The sequence below is a fragment of the Giraffa tippelskirchi genome, chromosome 5 (assembly GCF_054371585.1).
Source record: "Giraffa tippelskirchi isolate mGirTip1 chromosome 5, T2T-mGirTip1v1.2.pri, whole genome shotgun sequence".
NCBI lineage: Eukaryota > Metazoa > Chordata > Mammalia > Artiodactyla > Giraffidae > Giraffa > Giraffa tippelskirchi.
In genome coordinates, this window is record NC_137279.1 from 58,787,986 (window position 1) to 58,811,484 (window position 23,499).

General features: G+C 37.1%; 1 protein-coding gene across 1 annotated transcript in view; it reads left to right on the forward strand.

The window, feature by feature from the left end:
* The window catches only part of USH2A (usherin), a 901,466-nt gene that overhangs the window by 135,184 nt on the left and 742,783 nt on the right, over positions 1 to 23,499 (forward strand). The window contains exon 10 of the mRNA XM_081491700.1: positions 636 to 766. Coding sequence (XP_081347826.1) covers positions 636 to 766 — 131 coding nt within the window. The remainder of the gene's footprint in view (positions 1 to 635; positions 767 to 23,499) is intronic.

Genomic DNA, 23,499 nt, shown 5'->3' on the forward strand with positions numbered 1-23,499 from the left:
TTGTAAACAACAGGAATTAGCTCATATTTCTAAAGTGTCAAGATATTCTAACATTTAATATGAAATTTATTTGGTGTAGCTAAATATAAAATTGTATTTTGATATTTGAAATGAAAAATAACGGCCATAGGCACTAATAGAAGCATTAACTTTTAATCACATTGACTATAGAATAATAAATTACGTTAAGAGTAGTCTTCTATTTTATCAGATCTAGTTCCAGAAAAATATTTTAATACTATATACTTATTTGCTTCTAACTGTATAGCTATCTTCTCCCACACATGTAGAAATTTCTCATATTTGATTTAGATTCAATACCTGGTGTGAAACTAAAGTTTTAAGTTTGGAAATAAACTATTTCAAAATGTATGGGACCCTGCAAAGCACAGCTTTTTAGAAGTGTGGTATTATATAACAGATGGGAGTTTAATGAAGTAAAGCACAGTTTGTAACAGGTTCATTGTTTCATATGCTGTGGATCACTAAACTGGCAGGTAGAGATGAAAGGTACATTAAAATGGACGTCCCGAAAATTATAGAATTCCCTCAAAGGAATACAGTCTTTAATTTTGAATTATGCAGGTGATTTTAATGAAATGGAAGTCATAATGCATAACCTTTCCCCGACGCAGGAAAGAACTGTGAGCTGTGTAAGGATTACTTTTTCCGACAAGTTGGTGCAGATCCTTCAGCCATAGATGTTTGCAGACCCTGTGATTGTGATAAAGTTGGCACAAGAAACAGTAGCCTCCTTTGTGATCAGGTGAGTTCTCACTATCAAAGAACAGCTCTCTTTCAGAAACTAATTCAGGATATGGTACATCAGTGAAATTGAGGACTATATCAGGAACTCCTCTCTTGTGTTTGCATTTCAAAGAGAGGTTGCTTTAAGGGTGTTTCTGTGCAACTTTTAATATCAACATGAAGTATAAGGTTACCTGGATGGTTCTTTGCACATAAGAAAGGCTCATTTTATTTTTAAGTTTGCAGTTGTCAAAAAATTGGGAGGTAAGACATTCCATAAACAAAGAAAGAAGTTAAGTACATGCCTGGGAATTATTGGTGAATTAATATTAATAAGTAATATTAAGTAAACAAGAACAGTTTTCCTCCCAATTTCATAGGTGATAGTACAAAAAAAAATCACAGATCCAAATGGAAATTATGATAAATTTCTTGTAACCTTTTCTATAACAGTACAATGAGTTTTTAAAATTTTATAAATTTTAATTATCAACATCACAAATGATGTCTGACCTGTATTAACATAGATCCTAACTGTATTACCAATCAGGAAAAGTAGCTCCATATTTAAATGTGCTGTCTTCAGCTGAAGCTTTTTCCCTCTTCTGATAGTACTAACACATAAAAATAGATAAAGGGAAAATTTACCTTGAAGAATTAATTCAATGATTGTATTAATCTTTAATATATATTTTAAAAAGATTTATTTATTTTATTTTTTGACTGTGCTGGGACTTCATTCCTGTGCACAGGCTTTCTCTAATTGTGGCGAGTAGGGCCTACTCTCCAGTTGTGTTGCTCAGGCTTCTCAAGGCAGTGGCTTCTCTCTTGTGTGGAGCACAGGCTCTAAGCACATGGGCTCGGTAGTTGTGGCTCGTGGGCTCTAGAGTGCAGACTCAGTAGTTGCAGCTCATGTGTTTAGTTGCGCCACAGCATGTGGGATCTTCCCAGACCAGGGATTGAACCAGTGTCCCTTGCTTTGCAAGGCAGATTCTTAACTACCAGATCACCAAGGAAGCACTGATTGTGTTAATTTTTAATAAGTAAATTCTTTTGCAAATAGTTTAGAATGTAGTGGCCAAGAGCATAATCCACAATCTGGTTAAAGAAAAAAAAAATTTAAGTTGCAATGTATATATAATAAGTTCAAGGCAAAATATATTTGTCATATAACTTGTAGCATGCATAAAAACATTTTTTAACAAATAAAAGCCAAATATAATGTGAACTAAAATGTTTATTTTTTGAAGACCATCATATTAACCATAGTGTGTTAATCAAAGAGCATTTTATGCTTCATTGGAATGCTGAAGAGTAGAAAAATAATTAACAAAGGCAGTTTCTATGGTTTTTATATGGTGATATTGAGGCACTATTTTCTGAGAGAATCACATTATATTTTTATATATGTTGATTATTAAAATCTGTCTTTACACATCTTATCCATATACATTTGCCCTGAAATTTCACCATATATGACTTTTGCTTATTATTCAAATCTCAACTCAAATACTGATATATCCTTTGAGATCTCTTCACTCACCACGCAATTAAAGAACATTCTTAAACCACTGTATTTCTCATCATCAAATGGTATTTTCCTTATGAAAGTGAAAGTGAAGTTTGCTCAGATGTATCTGACTCTTTCTGACTCCATGGACTATACAGTCCAAGGAATTCTCCAGGCCAGAATACTGGAGTGAGTAGCCTTTCCCTTCTCCAGGGGATCTTCCCGACCAAGGGATCGAACCCAGGTCTCCCGCGTTGCAGGCAGATTCTTTACCAGCTGAGCTACAAGGGAAGCCCATTTTCACTATAGCCTTTATTTAATTAAGCAAATTTATTTATATACTCTGTCTTCTCTCTGTTCAACACAAGCAATATGGTTTCAGTCATGTAATGAGTACTCTACATATATTTGTTTACTAAATGTTGAGAAAATGAGAGATTCTCTTTGAGCACTAATGTCATAGTCAGATGGTCATTTAAAATGGTTTTAATAATATGCTTTTGCTGCTAAGTCTCTTCAGTCGTGTCCGACTCTGTGCGACCCCATAGACGGCAGCCCACCAGGCTCCGCTATCCCTGGGATTCTCCAGGCAAGAACACTGGAGTGGGTTGCCATTTCCTTCTCCAATGCATGAAAGTGAAATTTTCACTTAAATGTATTTTCTCCCTCAAGACCTAAGGTCAAGTAATTTTAGTATACAGTATTAAAAACTTTTTTGCCTTTTCATACTGTTCATGGGGCTCTCAAGTCAAGAATACTGAAGTGGTTTGCCGTTCCCTTCTCCAGTGGACCATGTTTTGTCAGAACTCTCCACGAGGACCCGTCTGTAGGGTCTTGGGTGGCCCTGCATGGCATGGTTCATAGTGTCATTGAGTCAGACACGGCTGTGATCCTTGTGATCAGTTAGTTAGTTTTCTGTGATTGTGGTTTTCATTCTGTCTGCCCTCTGATGGATAAGGATAAGAGGCTTTTAGAAGCTTCCTAATGGGAGAGACTGATTGTGGGGAATCTGGGTCTTGTTCTGATGGGTGGGGCCATGCTCAGTAAATCTTTAATCCAACTTTTCTGTTGGGCAGGACTGTGTTCCCTCCCTGTTGTTTGGCCTGAGGCCAAACTTTGGCGGGGGTAATGGTGACCTCCTTCAAAAGGACTTAGGCCTGCACTGTTGTATTCAGTGCCCCTGACCCCGCAGCAGGCCACTGTCAACCCATGCCTCTGCTAGAGACTGACTCCTGGACACTCACAGGCAAGTCTGACTCAGTCTCTTGTGGAAACACTGCCCCTTTCTCCTGGCTCCTGGTGCTCACAAAGTTTTTTTGTGCCCTCCAAGAGTCTGTTTCCCTAGTCCTATGGAAATTCTTTCCCACTGCCCTCCAAAGTCAAATTCCCTAGGGGTTCTCAGACCCTTTTCTGGATCCCCAGGTTGGGAAGTCTGTTGTGGGTCCTGGAACTTTCTTAACAATGTGAGAATTTCTTTGGTATAATTGTTCTGCAGTTTGTGGGTTATATGCTTGGTAGCTTTATGGTGGGGCTAATGGCAACCTTCTCTAAAATGGCTTATGCCACACGCTGTGTGTCCCAGGTCTGCTACAGCCAGAGCCTTTGTCCCCACAGCAGGCCACTGATGACCCGTGCCTCCACGGGAGACACTCAAAGGCAGGTCTGGCTCAGTCTCTGTGGGGTCTCTGGGTCTTGGTGAGCACAAAGTTTTGTTTGAGCCCTCCAAGGGTCTCTGGTGGGTATGGAGTTTGATTCTAAATATGATTTCACCCCTCTTACCATCTTACTGGGGCTTCTACTTTGTCCTTTTACATGGGGTATTTTTTTGGTGGGATGCAACATTCTCCAGTCAATTGTTGTTCAGCAGGGAGTTGCAATTTTGGAGTTCTTGCAGGAGAAGTTGAACACACATCCTTCTACTCTGCCGTCTTGTGCTGGCTTAAAGTTAAACATTCAAAAAACTAAGATCATGGCATCTGGTCCCATCACTTCATGGCAAGTAGATGGGGAAACAATGAAAACAGTGGCAGACTGTTTTCTTGGGCTCCAAAATCACTGCAGATGATGACTTTAGCCATGAAATTAAAAGATGCTTGCTCCTTGGAAGAAGAGCTATGACTAACCTAGACAGCGTATTAAAAAACATAGACATTACTTTGCTGACAAAGGTCTGTCTAGTCAAAGCTATGGTTTTTCCCCAGTAGTCATGTATGAATGTGAAAGTTGAACCATAAAGAAAGCTGAGTGCTGAAAAATTAGTGTTTTGTAAGTTATGGTGTTGAAGGAGACTCTAAAGAGTCCCTTGGACTGCAAGGAGATCAAACCAGTAAATTCTAAAGGAAATCAGTCCTGAATATTCATTGGAAGGACTGATACTGAAGCTGAAACTCCAGTACTTTGGCTACCTAATGTAAAGAACCGACGCATTGGAAAATATCCTGATCCTGGGAAAGATTGAAGGCAGGAGGAGAAGGGGACAGCAGAGAATGAGATGGTTGGATGGCATTACCGACTCAATGGACATGAGTTTGAGCAAGCTCTGGGAGTTGGTGATGGACAGGGAAGTCTAGTGTGCTTCAGTCCATGGGGTTGCAAAGATTCAGACATGACTGAGTGACTGGACTGAACTGAACTGATTAAAAAACTGTGAACCAAAGTTACAATTCTCAAAGTTTCATTTATTTGTCATAACTCATGTGAACTAAAGTATAGCATATTTGTCCCTCAGGTGTACAACTGAGACATGCAAGAAATTAGAATCTAATTTTTCTCAAATTTCTATCTCAACTCCATTTCACAGAAGTAGGAGGTAGTTTGATAGTTCTGTGCTTGTAAACATTTAACAAGTACATATCTGAGAAAAACAAAACCCACTATGATCAATTTACCAATGAGATGTCACTGAATGTGAACTTGGGAAGAATGGTTTTATCACACAATGGAAACTTTGTTGTTGTTCAGTCACTCAGTCATGTCTGACTCTTTGTGATCTCATGGACTGCAGCATGCCAGGCTTCCCTGTCCTTCACTATCTCCTGGAGTTGGCTCAAACTCAAGTCCATTGAATTGATGATGCCATCCAACAATCTCATACTCTATCATCCCCTTCTCCTCCTGCTTTCAATCTTTCCTGGCATCAGGGTCTTTTTCAATGAGTCAGTTCTTTGCATCAGATGGCCAAAGTATTAGAGCTTCAGTATCAGCCCTTCCAATGAATATTCTGGGTTGATGTCCTTTAGTATTGACTGGTTTGATCTCCTTGCTCTCAAGAGACTCTCAAGGGACTCTCAAGAGTCTTCTCCAGCACCACAGTTCAAAAGCATCAATTCTTCACTGCTTAGCCTTCTTTATGGTCTAATGGTCACATCCATACTTGATTACTGGAAAAACCATAGCTTTGACTGTATGGACCTTTGTCAGCAAAGTCATGTCTCTGCTTTTTAATATGCTTTCTAGGATGGACAAAGGAGACTGCTTCAGTACAGTACTGTCTCTAGGTCTCTCTCCCCACATCTCATGGGGTGAATCTAATTTTGGGGTGGAATTGTACACTAGGACAATGACATTTCAGAAGATATGCCCTCTCTGACCATTAATGTCATCAATATAAATAGGCATCCTTTGAGATCACATGGAAATGGAGTTATTTCTCCTCTCCCAGCTTGGGCAGTGTTTTCAGAGTCCTAGTGGAGAGCCGAAACTCCAAGTTTTGCCTGTGGTAATAAGAAGGCTTGCCCCTGCTGGGTCAGTGGAGCCAGAGTGGAGAACCTTGATTTCCATACCCACCCGGCAATATCTAGGCAACATCCCCTCTTCAACCACCAGAGGAGTTTCATAGGAGGCCTTACTGTTGAAGCAATGGTTAAGTAAGATTCAGATTCTTGTAACACCAAAATGTCCTGTTTCCGATAGGATAATGACAATCAATAATATCAGTATCAAGGTGATTTAGATGTTAGAATTATCATATAAGGATTTTAAAGCATCCATACATTTGTCTTCAGCATATACCTAAAATTTGGCTAAAGAAACTTCTCTAAACAGAAAGGAAATGACACATAAAGGAATCTTGAAACATCAGGAAGGCATAAAAATAAAGAGTTAAAACATGGCTAAATATAATATATTTTCCCTCTTAGAGTTTTAAAAAATTTTTGAGGATCACTACCTGGTGTGGTTCTCAATATATTAGAGGAGATATGTAAAACAATTATTTTTGAAATGGAGAGGGTAAGAGAATGTAAGTGGCAGTAACTTTTCTGTCCTTAACTGGAATTGGTAAAATTAAAAAAAAAAAAAATAGCAGACTTTAATATGTGTATATATAAGGTAATATCTAGGCAACAACTAAAAAGGCTATAAGAATGTGCTCTAAAACACAACAGATAATCAAAATGAAATTCTGAAAAAATGTTAAAGTAAAAAAAAAAAAATCTTCAAGTAACCTGCAACAATACAGGGAGAAAGTAAATAGAGATAGAAAAGCAGATAGAATAAATTAAAACCAAAGAAAATAAAATGGCATATCTATTAAGCCTTAATATAACAATGATGTAATTAAAGGTAAATGGTCTGATAAACCAATTTTAAAAGATTAACAGAACAGATTTAAAAAATCATTACCCACTGTCTGCTTTTATAGAAAAAAGTTCACTTTATGTATTAATAATTTTATGTCCTTTAAGGCTGGACATAAAAGGGATAGAAAAACTTATACTATGCAAAAATTAATCAAAAGAAAACAATTGTCAATAGTAATAGCAGATAATGTGGAATACAGAGCAAATAAAATTTGAGACAGAGATATTACATGATGAGAGATAGAGACTGAGATATTACATGAGACAAAGATATATACATAATGATCAAGGAGCCAATGAAGCAAGAAGACATAAAAATCCTAAATGTGTTTCTACCAAACAGCAGCACTGCAAAATATATGAAGAAAAACTAAGACCTGAAAGGATAAATAAACAAGAGAAAATGCAACATGTTTGATAGAACAATTGAAATTCAAGAATACAGAAATAAAAAATATCTTCCAACCAAAAAATCTATCTGACGTTTGATGAACAGTCCCCTCAACAATTGCAGAATACAAATATTAATTACACAAAGCAGAAAATATCCTGGGACATATAGCAAACTTAATGATTTAAAAGAACCAAAACCATACAAAAATATGAAATATGAAAATCTCTGGGTGCAAATAAAACAGGGACACAAGGGAAGATTATGACCCTAAGTGCTTACTTTAAAAAACAGAACAAAAAGTATCAAACCTATAATCTGAACTCCCAATTCAAGAAATAAGAAAAGGAAAAGGAAAGTCATTTCAAAGCAAGCAGAATAAATGAAATAATAAAACTAAGAGCAGAAATCAATACACATCAAAACAGAAAAACAATAGAAAAATTCAATGAAAGACATGGATCTCTGGAAAGGTAAATTAAATTGACATGTATCTACCAAGACTGGCAAAGAAAAAATAAAACAAATTGCTAAGCAAAAATGAAACAGGAAATATCACTTCAGATCTTGCAGACATCAAAAGAATAATAAGAGAATACTACCAGTAACTCTATACTCATACATATTACAACTTAGATGCAATGAAATATTTCTTCAATAAATACAAATTGCCAACTCACCCAACATGAAATAGATAACTTGAATAACTTTACAACTATTAAGGTATTTGAATTCATAATTAAAAACTAACTAAAGGTGAAATCTCCAGGCCTTAATGTTTCATTGGAGAAATCTAGCAAACATTTTCGAAGTAATTCACATGAGTTCTGCATCTCTGACAGAATATAGAAAAGAAATGAAGACATTCTAACTCATTTTGTGAACTTATTATCTTGATAGTGTTAGGTAGTTAGAATAGGAAAAAGGAGTCGAGAAGGGTGATGGCTAAAAGACAAGGAAGGGAAAAGCCCTCAAAAATAGAACAAAGAAAGATCCAAGGACTGGAGTGAGGACCTCAGGTAAAACAAACAGCACTCCTGGCTATCCCAATTTATAGGGCAGGCACAGCAGGAGGAGAAAAAGCATATAAAAAGAGGAGCCAAAATTGGGCCGGGGGCCTCTCTTCTCCGCATCTTTTGGGTTGGCATGCCCTCACGCCTTGAGGATGTATTTTCCTTTACTTTCTAAATAAAACTGAGCTGTAACACTGGTCAGTCTAAGGGCTGTAATGCTGGTCCATCGCTTCAAATTTTTGTTATGAGACAGAACTGAGGAAATTACACACTCCCCTGAGAGTAACAAACAACCCAAAGACAGTGCATGAAAGAAAAGCACAAACCAATATCATTCATGAATCAAGAGAGCAATGATTTTAACAATTTTTTAGCACATGAATTATTCAGCAGTATTTAAAAATAGTTAAACACAAAGACCAAAGTGATTGTGTTCTAGGAATGCATTATTTCAATATTTGAAAATCAAAAAATACAATCAACTTCTTTTCTGCTAAGGAAAAAGTCACCTGATTATTAATAATGCTTTCAGAAAGAGTATTTGAGAAAATTTAACTCACATTCATGATAAACACTCAGAAAACTACAAATGGAGAATTTCTTCAATTTGAAAACAAATGCCTATGCAATACCCACCTACTGCTGACTTCCTACTTATAAATGAAAGCACTCAGTGAAAAACAATGCTCTCCACCTAAGATCAGAAATAAGACAACAATGTTCTATTGAACATTGTATTGTAGGTTCTAGCCAGGGAAATTAGGCAAGAAAATGGGAAAGAAAAGTCATCCCATTGAAATGGAAGAAGTAAAACTTTCTTTGTATATAACATGATCTTGTAGGTAAAAAGAAAATCCTGATTCCAAGGAATATATCAACATACTATCAGAATGGACAAGGTTCAACAAAGTTTCAGAATACAAGATCAATTTACAGAGATCGGTTGTATTTTTATATACTTGTAATGAACAATCTGAAAATGAAATTAAAAACACTATTTAAATAGCATCAAAATAATACAATAATTAGGAATATATTTAATAAAATAAGTCCAAAACTTAAAATAAGTCTGAACACTACAAGATATTGTTGAAAGGAATTAAAGAAGATGTAAATAAATAGAAAAAAATCCTGTCCTTATGTATCAGAGACTTAATATTGCTAAGACATCAATGCTCTCCCAATTGATCTAGAAAGTCAATACAGTCTTAAAGGTCCAGCTTGCTTGTTTGGAGACATTTATGACGATCCTAAAATTCATATTAAAACTCAAGTCACTCAAAAAAGGCCAAAACAGTTTTGAAAAAGAACAGATTTAGAAGACTACACTTCTAATTTTCAAAATTTACAATAATATTTTAACAATCAAGATAATGTGATGTGGTTTGCAGAGAGATATACTGTAATAGAACTGAGAGTCTGGAAATTAGCCATTGCTTTCATAGTCAGTTGATTTTTGACGAGTGCCATGACAAATAAATAATGTTCTTTTCAGTAAATGATAGTGATATGCAAAAAAATGAAGTTGAATTTCCTGCTTCATATTGTATACAAAAAATTAAAGTAGAACAAAGAATGAAATGTGAGAGCTAAAACTATAAAACTCTTAGATGAAAATAGCTTTAAATCTTCATATCCTTGGATTAGTCAGTGACTTTCTAGATATGACTCCTACAGCACGAACAAACAAAAGAATGGATTAATTGGACTTCATTAAAATTTAGAACATTTATTTTACTAAGGACATCATTAGGAAGATGAAAAAAAAAACAGCCCAACAAATGGGAGAAAGTATTTGTAAAGCATATAGCCGATAAGAGCTTTGTCTCCAGCATATGCTAAAAAAAATAGCAAAAAACTTTACAATTCATTACAATGAGATATCACCTCACACCAGTCAGAATGGCCCTCATCAAAAAGTCTACAAACAATAAATGCTGGAGAGGGTGTGGAGAAAAGGGAACACTCTTGCACTGTTGGTCGGAATGTAAATTGATACAGCCACTATGAAAGATGGTATGAAGATTCCTTAAAAAACTAGGAATAAAACCACCATATGACCCAGCAATCCCACAGCTAGTCATATATCTTGAGGAAACCAAAATTGAAAGAGACACGTGTATCCCATTGTTCATTGCAGCACTATTTACAATAGCTAGAACATGGAAGCAATCTAGATGTCCATCGACAGATGAGTGGATAAAGAAGTTGTGGTATATATACACAATGGAATATTATTAAACCATAAAAAGAAACACATTTGAGTCAGTTCTAATGAGGTGGATGAACCTAGAACCTATTATACAGAGTGAAGTGAGTCAGAAAGAGAAAAATAAATACTGTATTCTAACACATACATCGGAAAAGGCAATGGCACCCCACTCTAGTACTCTTGCCTGGAAAATCCCATGGACGGAGGAGCCTGGTGGGCTGCAGTCCATGGGGTCGCTGAGTCAGACACGACTGAGTGATTTCATGTTCACTTTTCACTTTCATGCATTGGAGAAGGAAATGGCAACCCACTCCAGTGTTCTTGCCTGGAGAATCCCAGGGACGGGGGAGCCTGGTGGGCTGCCGTCTATGGGGTCGCACAGAGTCGGACACGACTGAAGTGACTTAACAGCAGCAGCAGCAACACATACATACGGAATCTAGAAAAATGGTACCGAAGAATTGACTTACAGGGCAACAGTGGAGAAACAGACATAGAGAACAGACTTATGGATATGGGGAGAGGGGAGGAGAGGGTGAGATGTATGAAAAGGGTAACATGGAAACTTACGTTACCATATGTAAAATAGATGGCCAACAGGAATTTGCTGTATGGCTCAGGAAACTCAAACAGGGGCTCTGTATCAGCCTAGAGGGTTGGGATGGGGAGGGAGATGGGAGGGAGGTTCAAAAGGGAGCAAATATATGTATACCTATGGCTGATTCATGTTGAGGTTTGAAAGAAAACAGCAAAATTCTGTAAAGCAATTATCCTTCAATAAACATAAACTAATTAAAGAAAAACTTTACAATTCAATAATAGCAGACAATCTAATTTAAAAACTGAGTAAAAGACCTAAATAGACATTGCTCCAAGGAAGATATACAAATGGCAAATAAGCATATGAAGAAATGCGCTTGACATTATCTGTCATAAGAGAAATGCACATCAAAAGCCCAGTGAGATATCACACTAACATAGCTATCATTAAAAGTACACGTGTTGATGAGGAGGTGGGGCAAGTGGAATTCCTATAGACTGATGGTGGAAATGTAAAATGTGCACCTGCTTTGGAAGACAATTTTGTGTTCCTCTAAATACTAAGTACAGGGTTACTATATGACCCAGCACTTTAACTCCTTGCTATGTATCCAGACAAAAAGAAAAATACATCCTCATATAATCTTATTCATAATAGTCAAAATGTAAAAGTAATCCAAATATCCATTAACTGATGAATGGATAAATAAAATATATTCACTCAAAGGAATATTATTTAGTAGTAAGAAGAAAAAAGTTCTGACATATTGCAACATGTACTTTGATCTCAGGAGTGAGAGTAGAGAAAAAAGAAAGACAAGAAAAGAAAAAGCTTTTTCAAAAGATAGGCCAGTGTATATGTACAAAAATCTAATTTAAAAATGCATAAAAGGGAAGATATTTAAAAAAATTTTTTTGTTTTAATTTTTTCTTATTATTATTCTCTTTCTAATTGGCTTTGTTGATAATTTTTATACTCAGAAAAAAATAGCATATTCATGAAAGATGATGTGCAGCCAGAGAACTACGTTATAGGTGTCTGAAAGTACATAGTGATAGAATGCATTAATGAATTTAAAGGCTCCACATTGTCCATCTCTAAATCACTTTCACATTTTACCTAATTTTTATTTTGTTTTCTCATGTTCCAAGTACAGACACAAAGTATATGGATTATTATTACATGTGGAAATGCAGTGTCGAGTACACCTTTGCCTAAAAAATCTTATGAAAGACTTCTAAAAATGTTTACCATCATTTTCAATGGGATAAAAAAGAATACACACTAAAAATAGCTGTCAACAATGTCAGAATTATAAACATAAAATTAAATTCAAGGACATTTTTAAAACATTCGTGCAATTTCAATCCTTAATAATATTAGGGAGCATACAAGGAAATTAGGCAGTAGTTCAAGTCTCATTTTATACCTTAGGAACCAAGCCAGCCCCAAATGGCCTGAGTGACTGTATTGTGTGCTTTGAGTTCTGCAAGGGAATTTTTTTCCTTTGGCAGTTGTCATTTGAAACTCAATCCAATCTCATAAGATATGGCATATTTGCCTTATTCTTCCATAAGAAATGTTGTAATTCTTCCTCTTGTGGATGCCAAGATCTTGAAAATGGCATGAAGTAATGCTCTGAGTCACTAAATCCTAAAACTACTGATGCCAAAATTAAGACATATATACCATCATTGATAATATTGATAATGTCACCATTATTAGGAAAAATGGAGGAGTTATTATAATCGAAGAATCCTTAATATAGCGTCCTGGGATCCCTAAGCCTACCATAGATGATAGATGAGCTTTAGGACATCCATATAAAGCTTTCAATTGTATATGGAAATGTGTCTGTGTATTTTTGTTTATGTATCTTGAAGGGGAGACCTTTTAGTACCCAAAAAGTATATCTAAGCCAAAAAGAAAATAAAAAAGAAAATTTACTATACTGGGGAAATTAGATCCATTTACTTTACTTAAGGCCTCAGTTAATGGTATGTATGCATGTGTGTGTGCATGTCTCAGTCATGTCTAACTCTTTGTGACCCCATTGCAGCCCACTAGGCTTCTCTGTCCAGGGATTTCCTAGGCAAGAATACTGAAGTGGGTTGCTATTTCCTACTCCAGGGATCTTCCTGACCTGGGGATCAAACCCATGTCTCTTGTGCCCTTTGCATTGTCAGGTGAATTCTTTACCGCTGCACCACCTGGGAAGCAATAGTATGTGTAGATGCACATAATGTGTTTCCCAGGATGTCACTGTGCTTCCTTCTGTTTCCCTTGAATTCAATGCCTGAGTGTTTGATATCTGTTCAAAGTTAGAGGTTGATAGTTCTTTCTCTTTTTATCATTTAGTGAGACTTTAAGTCCAGAAGCACCAGATAGAGCCCCAGGCATGTATGATGCTTTTAGAAAATATTCTGAGGTATTTGGAGGTCATCCTTAAAGTACATTTATGTAGAAATCCCAAGCTTTTCCTGACCAACGGTGGGAATAAACTCCAACCTGCCCCTTCACTTACCCTGCCCGTCATATGTTTGCTGATGTTCCTGGACTGCTTGCCTTAGCCACGTGCATAGGTGATGGTGATGAGGTAAGATTTGAAAGAAAGTCCCTAGCACATGGCTTGCCTCATGCAGAAGGCATTCAAGCAATGCTGTCTGACTGCTTTTCTGCTTGGGACTTTTCCCATCTCTCTTACCTTCTTTCCCCCTTACTTTGCTGTGTTCTTGGATCTAGGAAACTATGAGAGTGACACCACAACAGGTAAGATATAGGTCAGCCAGCACAATGCTTCTCAAACTTTTAATGTTCATGTGAATATCTTGAATGTCTTTTTGAAAGACTCTGATTCAGAAGGTCTTGAGTAAGCACTGAGATTCTATATTTGTGAAAATTTCCTGGTGATGCCTTGTTACTATCTGTGGAATAGTCTTTAATAACCAAGTTGCTATAACACTGTCTATCAAAGATATATAGAGAAAAGTGTCTTGATGTGGATCTGTGTTGAGTGAGGGCTAAGTGTAAGTGCGTCCTTCTGCTCACATGTACCCACTTCAACAGGAGTGAGTTCATTCTTTCCTATTCTCTGAATTCCATCTTAAAATCAAGTGGTGATCTAACTTTCCACACTACCAAGTCCCTCTTAAATTACACTTGAAGTGTAGCCTAAACTATGTCCTCAAAATTAGAGGACCTAGCTTAAGTCATTTTTAAAAAATGGAAATAAAAAACCGTGAATGGGAGAATCTAAAAAAATTGGCTGAAAACCGAAAATACAGTTGTCATTGCATAAAGAGAGAGAAGAATGATTGATTGTAAAGCTCAATAAGACATCAATAGAGAGCTATAATAGAGCCAGAAGAGAGAGAAATGATTAAGAGATATTAAAAAAATAAATTACGACAGGAGTCAAGTGGTTGAGATGAATTAGATGAAATGGAAAGGCTTCCATGAAGGAAGTATTTCTAGATCTGACCCAAGGAAGATGGAATCATAAGGAATAAGTATCCTATACGTGAAGATTGATTGTTCTGCCTGGATGATAATTTTTAAGAAAATACATTTAAAGATAGAGCAGAATAGACCTTCTCTGCATAATGACCTATTTCCTGTGGTTTATTAGTGCTTTCTCCTCTGCTCAGAGCTAAATATTTGTCATCGAACATCACAACATATCCAGAAGTCACTGTATGAATTTTCCACAAATATATTGCCTTATATTTTGTGTTCAGTTGAGTTGCTCAGGTATGTCCAATTCTTTGTGACCCCATGGACTGCAGCACGCCAGGCTTCCCTGTCCATCACCAACTCCTGGAACTTGCTCAAACTCATGTCCATCAAGTCGGTGATGCCATGCAACCATATCGTCCTCTCTCCTCCCCTTCTCCTTCTGCCTTCAATCTTTCCCACCAACAGAGTCTTTTCCAGTGAGTCAGTTCTTCACATCAGGTGGCCAAAGTATTGGATTTTCAGCTTCAGCATCAGTCCTTCCAATGAATATTCAGGACTGATCTCCTTTAGGACAGACTGGTTGGTTCTCCTTGCTGTCCAAGGGACTCTCAAGAGTCTTCTCCAACACCACGGTTCAAAAGCATCAATTCTTACGTGCTCCTCTTTCTTTTTTTGTGTTTCTCCAGTATTAAAGTGTACAAATAGAAGTGATGTATAAGTTTTCTTCAGCCTCTGAGGAGACTGACCCTGAATAGTATGATGTATGGTTATTGGCTATAAGCATTAGGATGGTGAAGGATATAAAAGGTGGGAAGTTTTGCCTGGAGCTTAAAGACAATCATGAAGATTTGACCATAAGTCATATGGTATCTCAGTCGGAGACCTAAGGGAAGGTGGGTGGTAACACTTTACTTGTAGTTGGTATGTTGAGCAATAACTGATTAATCAGATAATATATACTGCCAGACACAAAGATAGGAATAAATGTGGGAGAGGTGTGCAAGTGTGATAATAAGAAGAATATGGATCTGAGCATGACAAAAAGTCTGTACTGAAGAATTTATCCAAGAACCAAGGTAAAATAGGTCAAATGGTAACTATGCTGAGTTGCTGTTCCATCCTCAGTATGAGTTGAGTACCACATATTTGGACACATCTGGCATCTCCCTGGGAATGAACTCATCTCAAGGGTAAGGGTGTACAAACTTGGCTGAGTAATGACACCTCAGGCATCTAAGACCGGATTCAACAGTGCTGATAGCTTCAACAGTGATGTTAGGTAGTAACTGGTTGTTGATTTAACAAGTGTGAGATAGTGCAAGGTCCATTGCATTGCTACTGGTAGCAGTTAGGATAAGCTAAACATATGTGACAGATAGACCCCCAGATGTCTAGTGAAACAAACAATATAGGAGTTTATTTCTTGTTCCTGTAACCCCTCCAAGGCAACTATTGCCATTGCTTGATGGCTCTTTTCCATATGATAATTCAGGGCATAGCTTCCTTCAAGTGTGTCACTCTGCCTTCCCCTAGGAAAGGAAAAGACAATATGGAGAAACAAATCCCACTTTTTAAAAAGTCTTGGTCCAAAAGAGGCCCACATCTCTTCTGATACCATCCTGTTACGGAGAGCAAGTCACATAGCTAAACTAGTCTATGGAGGGCCAGACAAATGCAGTCCCTGGATAGGAAGATACTTCCTAGCTATAAGAAGTGTCCTGGGAACAAGGAGCATGGACCTGCATAGGGAACCAGTCATCTCTGCTCACGCCCATGTGACAGAAGGTAGCCTAACAATGAGAAGGATGTTTTCTTTTATATACACAACAGATTGGTTTATGTTTAATGAGAATCCTTTAGAATATAGTTTCATCAGAACCTTGGGGTTACCAGACCAATACCAATGATGGTACTTACTTGAGGGTGGACCCTATACAGTGGCAAAGGCCACAGTGGGAGGTGGTCTGCTTCAACCATGTCAGTACATGTCAGCAGAGGAGGGCAGAAGGTGTATCCTCCATATTTCCAACTTGCATGCAAGTTGTAAAGAACACCTCTGAGGCAGATGCTCCAGGGACAAGCAAGTGAGAAAACAGTCACTGACCCTCTAGGTGCTCCCAGACAAGAGGATAAGCATAAAGAGCAGACTTGAATTGTGGATACTTAGCAATCACAGATCTTAAAGACAATTTCAAAATACAAGTATTTTAAGACTTTTAGCCAGAGTAGCCACTGTACAAGACATATGTGTGTGTGTGTGTGTGTGTATACACACATACATATATATATATATTCTTATACTTTTATACATATAAATATGTATACCTACGTATATATATATAAATGTAAATATATATATATGTAGGTATACATATGTATATGTAGGTATACATATATATATGTAGGTATACATATATATATATGTAGGTATACATATTTATATGTATAAAAGTATATGAAAAGTGAAAGTCATTCAGTCATATCTGACTCTTTGTGGCCCCATGGACTGTAGCCTACCAGTCTCCTCTGTCCATGGAATTCTCCAGGCAATTCTACTGGAGTGGGTAGCTGTTCCTTTCTTCAGGGTATCTTCTCAACTCAGGGATCAAACCCATGTCTTCCACATTGCAGGCAGATTCTTTACCATCTGAGCCACCAGGGAAGCCTGTAGGGGTGTGTGTGTGTGTGTGTGTGTGTGTGTGTGTGTGTGTGTGTGTGTAGATAGATGCATATATATCTTCATAGGATTATAATTAAAAAGTAAAAACTCCTTCCTCCCACTTCTCTACTTAACTCTGTGAATCTTTCTGGGTGTCCTGGGCTGTGGAGAACACTTAGGGAACTTATTACTGGCTAGACTGATTTCTCCCCTTTTGACTCCCCCTCTTCTCCTCCTGGTCACCTCTATCTCCCTCCTCCCTCTCCTCTTCTCTGTGTAACTCTGTGAATTTTTCTAGGTGTCCCCCACTGTGGAGAATTGTTTCACCATTAACATAGATGTTTTATCATCTGTGCTGTATGGATGGAGAAGTCTTGAGTCTACTGTAAGAGAAGGACTGAAAGCCAGAGACTGTAGGCTTAGCTCCAAAACTTGAGAATATCAGAGAATTTCTGGTGCCAGGAAACATTAATAAACAACAGCTCACCCAAAAGTCTCCATACCTACACTGAAACCAAGCTCTACCCAAGAGTCAACAAGTTCCAGTGCAATACATACCATGCTAATTCTCCAGCTAAGCAGGAACACAGCCCTGAGCATTAAAAGACAGGCTGCCCAAAGCCATACCAAACCCATAGACACCCTAAAACTCCCTATTCGAAACTTCATTGCACTCCAGAGAGAAGAGATCCAGCTCCACCCACCAGAACCTTGACAAGCCACTAGTCCAACCCCACCCACAGGGAGCATGCTTCACAATAAAGAGAAACCACAAACTTCCAGCCTACAGAAAGGGTACCCCAAACACACCAATCTAAACAAAATGAAAAGCAGAGAAATATTCAGCAGGCAAAGGAGCATGATAAATACCCACCAAGCCAAACAAAAGAAGAGGAGATAGGGAGTCTACCTGAAAAGGAAGTTAGAATAATGATAGTAAAGATGATCCAAAATCTTGAAAACAAAATGGAGTTACAGATAAATAGACTAGAGACAAGGATTGAGAAGATGCAAGAAAAGTTTAACAAGGACCTAGAAGAAATAAAAAGTCAATCAATAGTGAATAATGTAATAACTGAGATCATAAAGCACTCTGGAGGGAACCAATAGTAGAATAACTGAGGCAGAAGATAGGATAAGTGAGGTGGAAGACAGGATGGTGGAAATAGATGAAGCAGAGAGGAAAAAAGAAAAAAAGAATTAAAAGAAATGAGGACCACCTCAGAGACCCCTGGGACAATGTTAAATGCCCCAACATTTGAATCGTAGATGTCCCGGAGGAAGACAAAAAGAAAGGGCATGAGAAAATACTTGAGGAGATAATAGTTGAAAAGTTCCCTAAAATGGGGAAGGAAATAGCCACCCAAGTCCAAGAAACCCAGAGAGTCCCAGACAGGATAAACCCAAGGCAAAACACCCCAAGACACATATTAATCAAACTAATGAAGGTCAAACACAAAGAGCAAATATTAAAGCTGTAAGGGAAAAACAACAAATAGCACATAAGGGGATCCCCATAAGGATAATAGCTGATCTTTCAACAGAAACTCTTCAGGCCAGAAGGGAATGGCAGGACATACTTAAAGTGATGAATGAGAAAAACCTAAACCCAGATTACTATACCCAGCAAGGATCTCATTCAGATATGAAGAAAAAATCAAAAACTTTACAGACAAGCAGAAGCTGAGAGAATTCAGGACCACCAAACCACCTCTTTAATAAATGCTAAAGGATCTTGTCTAGGCAGGAAACACAGAAAAGGTTTATAAAATCGAACCCAAAACAACAAACTAGATGGCAACAGGATCATATTTATCAATAATCACCTTAAAAGTAAATGGATTGAATGCCCCAACCAAAGACAAAGACTGGCTGAATGGATGCAAAAAACAAGACTCCTATATATGCTGTCTACAAGAGACCCATCTCAAACCAAGGGACACATACAGACTGAAAGTGAAGGGCAGGAAAAAGATATTTCATGCAAATGGAGACCAAAAAAATGCAAGAGTAGCAATACTCATATCAGATAAAATAGACTTTGAAATAAAGGCTGTGAAAAGAGACAAAGAAAGACACTACATAATGATCAAATGATCGATCCAACAAGAAGATATAACAATTATAAATATATATGCACCCAACATAGGAGCACTTCAATACATAAGGCAAATGCTAACAAGTGTGAAAGGGGAAATTAACAGTAACACAACAATAGTGGGAGACTTTAATACCCCATTCACACATATGGAGAGATCAACGAAACAGAAAGTCAGCAAAGAAACACAAGCTTTAAATGATACAATGGACCAGTTAGACCTAATTGATATCTATAGGAAATTTCACCCCCAAACGATGAATTTCACCTTTTTCTTAAGTGTACATAGAATATTCTTCAGGATAGATCACATCCTGGGCCATAAATCTAGCCTTGGTAAATTCAAAAAAACTGAAATCATTTCCAGCATCTTTTCTAATTACAATGTGGTAAGATTAGATGTCAACTACAGGAAAAGAACTATTAAAAATACAAACATATGGAAGCTAAACAACATGCTTCTGAATAACCAGCAGATCATGGAAGAAATCAAAAATGAAATCAAAATATGAATAGAAACAAATGAAAATGAAAACATGACAACCGAAAACCTATGGGATTCAGTAAAAGCAGTGCTAAGAGGAAGGTTCATAGCAGTAGAAGCTTACCTCAAGAAACAAGAGAAAAATTAAATAAATAACCTAACTATATACCTAAAGCAACTAGAAAAAGAAGAAATGAAGAACCACAGTAGAAGGAAATAAATCATAAAAATCAGAGCAGAAATAAATGAAAAAGAAACAAAGGAGACTATAGCAAACATCAGCAAAACTAAAAGTTGATTCTTTGAGAAGATAAAATAGACAAACCATTAGTCAGACTGATCAAGAATAAAAGAGAGAGGGGAAGAATCAAATCAACAAAATTAGAAATGAAAATGGAGAAATCACAACAGACAATACAGAAATACAAAGGATCATAAGAAACTACTATCACTGACTATATGCCAATAAAATGGACAACTTGGAAGAAATGGATGAATTCTTAGAAAGTATAACCTTCCAACACTGAACCAGGAAGAAAGAGAAAATCTTAACAAACCCATCATAAGCATGGAAATAGAAACTGTATTGAAAAATCTTCTGACAAACAAAAGCCCAGGCCCAGATGGTTTCACAGGTGAATTCTACAAAAATTTAGAGAAAAGCTAACACCTGTCCTACTTAAACTCTTCCAGAAAATTTCAGAGGAAGGTAAACTCCCAAACTCATTCTATGAGGCCACCATCACCCTAATACCAAAACCAGACAAAGATGCCACAAAAAAAACTACAGGCTAATATCAATAATCAACACAGAGGAAAAAATCCTCAACAAATTCTAACAAACAGAATCCAACAACATATTAAAAGATCATACATCCTGACCAAATGGGCTTTATCCCAGAGATGCAAGGATTCTTCTGTATTTGCAAATCAGTCAATGTGATACACCATATTTTCAAATTGAAAGATAAGAACCATATGATTATCTCAGTAGATGCAGAGAAAGCCTTTGACAAAATTCAATGCCCATTTATGACAAAAACCCTCCAGAAAGCAGGCATAGAAGGAATATACTTTAACATAATAAAAGCCATATATGATAAACCCACAACAAACATTATCCTCAATGGTGAAAAATTGAAAGCATTTCCCCTAAAGTCAGGAACAAGACAAGGGTGCCCACTCTCACCACTACTATTCAACATAGTTTTGGAAGTTTTGGCCACAGCAATCAGAGAAGAAAAGGAAATAAGAGGAATCCAGATTGTAAAAGAAGTAAAACTCTCACTGTTTGCAGATGACATGATACTTTACATAGAAATCTCTAAAGACACCATCAGAAAATTACTAGAAAATTACACAGAAATCCTTTGCATTCCTATACACTTGGAAAACAGAATGAGAAATTAAGGAAACAATTCCATTCATCATTGCAACGAAAAGAATAAAATACTTAGCAATAAATATACCTAAAGAAGCAAAAGACCTATATATAGAAAACTATAAAAAACTGATGAAAAAAGTCAAAGATGACAGAAATAGATGGAGAAATATACCATTTTCATGGATTGGACAGAACAATATAGTGAAAACGATATACTACCCAAAACAATCTATAGACTCAATGCAATTCCTAGAAAACTTCCAATGGTATTTTTCACAGAATTAGAACAAATAATTTTACAATTTGTATGGAAATACAAAAAACCCTCGAGTAGCCAAAGCAATCTTGAAAAAGAAGAATGGAACTGGAGGAATCAACCTGCCTGAATTCAGGCTCTACTACAAAGCCACAGTCATCAAGACAGTATGGTCCTGGCACAAAGACAGAAATATAGATCAATGGAACAAACTAGAAAGCCAAGAGATAAATCCACACACCCATCTACACCTTATCTTTGATAAAGGAGGCAAAAATATACAATGGAGAAAAGACAATCTCTTTAACAAGTGGTGCTGGGAAAACTGGTCAATCTCATGTAAAAGAATGAAATTAGAACACTTTCTCACACCATACACAAAAATAAACTCAAAATGAGTTAAAGATCTAAATGTAAGACAAGAAACTATAAAACTCCTAGAGGAAAACATAGGCAGAACACTCTCTGACATAAATCACAGCAAGATCCTCTATGACCCACCTCCCAGAGTAATGGAAATAGAAGCAAAAATAAACAAATGGGACCTAATTAAACTTAAAAAGTTTTGTACAATGAAGGAAACTATAAGCAAGGTGAAAAGACAGCCTCCATAATGGGAGAAAACAATAGCAAACAAAGCAACTGACTGTTAATCTCCAAAATATACAAGTAGCTCATGCAGCTCAGTACCAGTAAAATAAATGAACCAATCAAAAAATGGGACAAAAAACTAAATAGACATTTCTCCAGAGAAGACCTACAGATGGCTTACAAACACATGAAAAGATGCTCAACATCACTCATTATCAGAGAAATGCAAATCAAAACCACAATGAGGTACCCTCCCACGCCGGTCAGAATGGCTGCTATCAAAAAGTCTAAAAACAATAAATGCTGGAATGGGTATGGAGAAAAGGGAGCCCTCTTACCCTGTTGGCAGGAATGCAAACTAGTATAGCCACTATGGAAAACAGTGTGGAGATTCCTTAAAAAACTGGAAATAGAACTGCCATATTACCCAGCAATCCTACTGCTGGGCATATACACTGAGGAAACCAGAATTGAAAGAGACACTTGTACTCCAGTGTTCATTGCAGCACTGTTTACAATAGCTAGGACATGGAAGCAACGTAGATGACCATCAGCAGATGAATGGATAAGAAAGCTGTGGTACATATACACAATGGAATATTACTCAGCCATTAAAAATAATACATTCCAATCAGTTCTAATGAGGTGGATGAAACTGGAGCCTATTATACAGAGTGATGTAAGTCAGAAAGAAAAATACCAATACAGTATATTAATGCATATATATGGAATTTAGAAGGATGGTAATGACGACCCTATGTGCAAGACAGCAAGAGAGACACAGATGAAAAGAACTGACTTTTGGACCCTGTGGGAGAAGGCAAGGGTGGAATAATTTGAGAGGATAGCATTGAAACACATATATTACCATATGTGAAATAGATGACCAGTCCAAGTTCAATAGATGAAACAGGGCACTCAAAGCTGGTGCACTGGGACATCCCTGAGGGATGGGATGGGGAGGGAAGCGGGAGGGGGGTTCAGGACAGGGGGACACATGTACACCTGTGACTGATTCATGGCAATGCATGGCAAAAACCACCACAATATTATAAAGTAATTAGCCTACAATTTAAATAAAGTAATTTTTAAAAAGTAAAAACTGTATTTATATATAGATATAGTATGTTTTAAATATTAGTCAATACATTGTACTGACCTTTTCCATGTGTTTTTGATGATACTGGTTTATTCAGAAAAAAAACATAGCCAGTCTCATTTCTTCTTGGCACACCAGACCAATGTGATGAGCATTTCCAAAAGCAGCTGTGCTCCCATGATCAAGGGCAAATCCATGGCAAGGAGACTAGCCCCTCCAGTCTTCTGCAGAACAGGGGAGTGTTTCAGCTCCTGGTGGGCTGCAGAACCAGTCTGTATCTTGATCTACTGACACACAGTTTTGGTGCCATGCGTGGGAGTGCCGCATTGTGAAATGTGGAAGACAGATTGGCAGACGGATGACATACTGTTAAAAATGCATGAGGACAGAAACTAGTCTGTAAGAGTCTCATAGGCTCCGTTTATTTTGCACTTGACATATACAAAGGATTATGCCAAGTATGTGTTTAAATTTAATT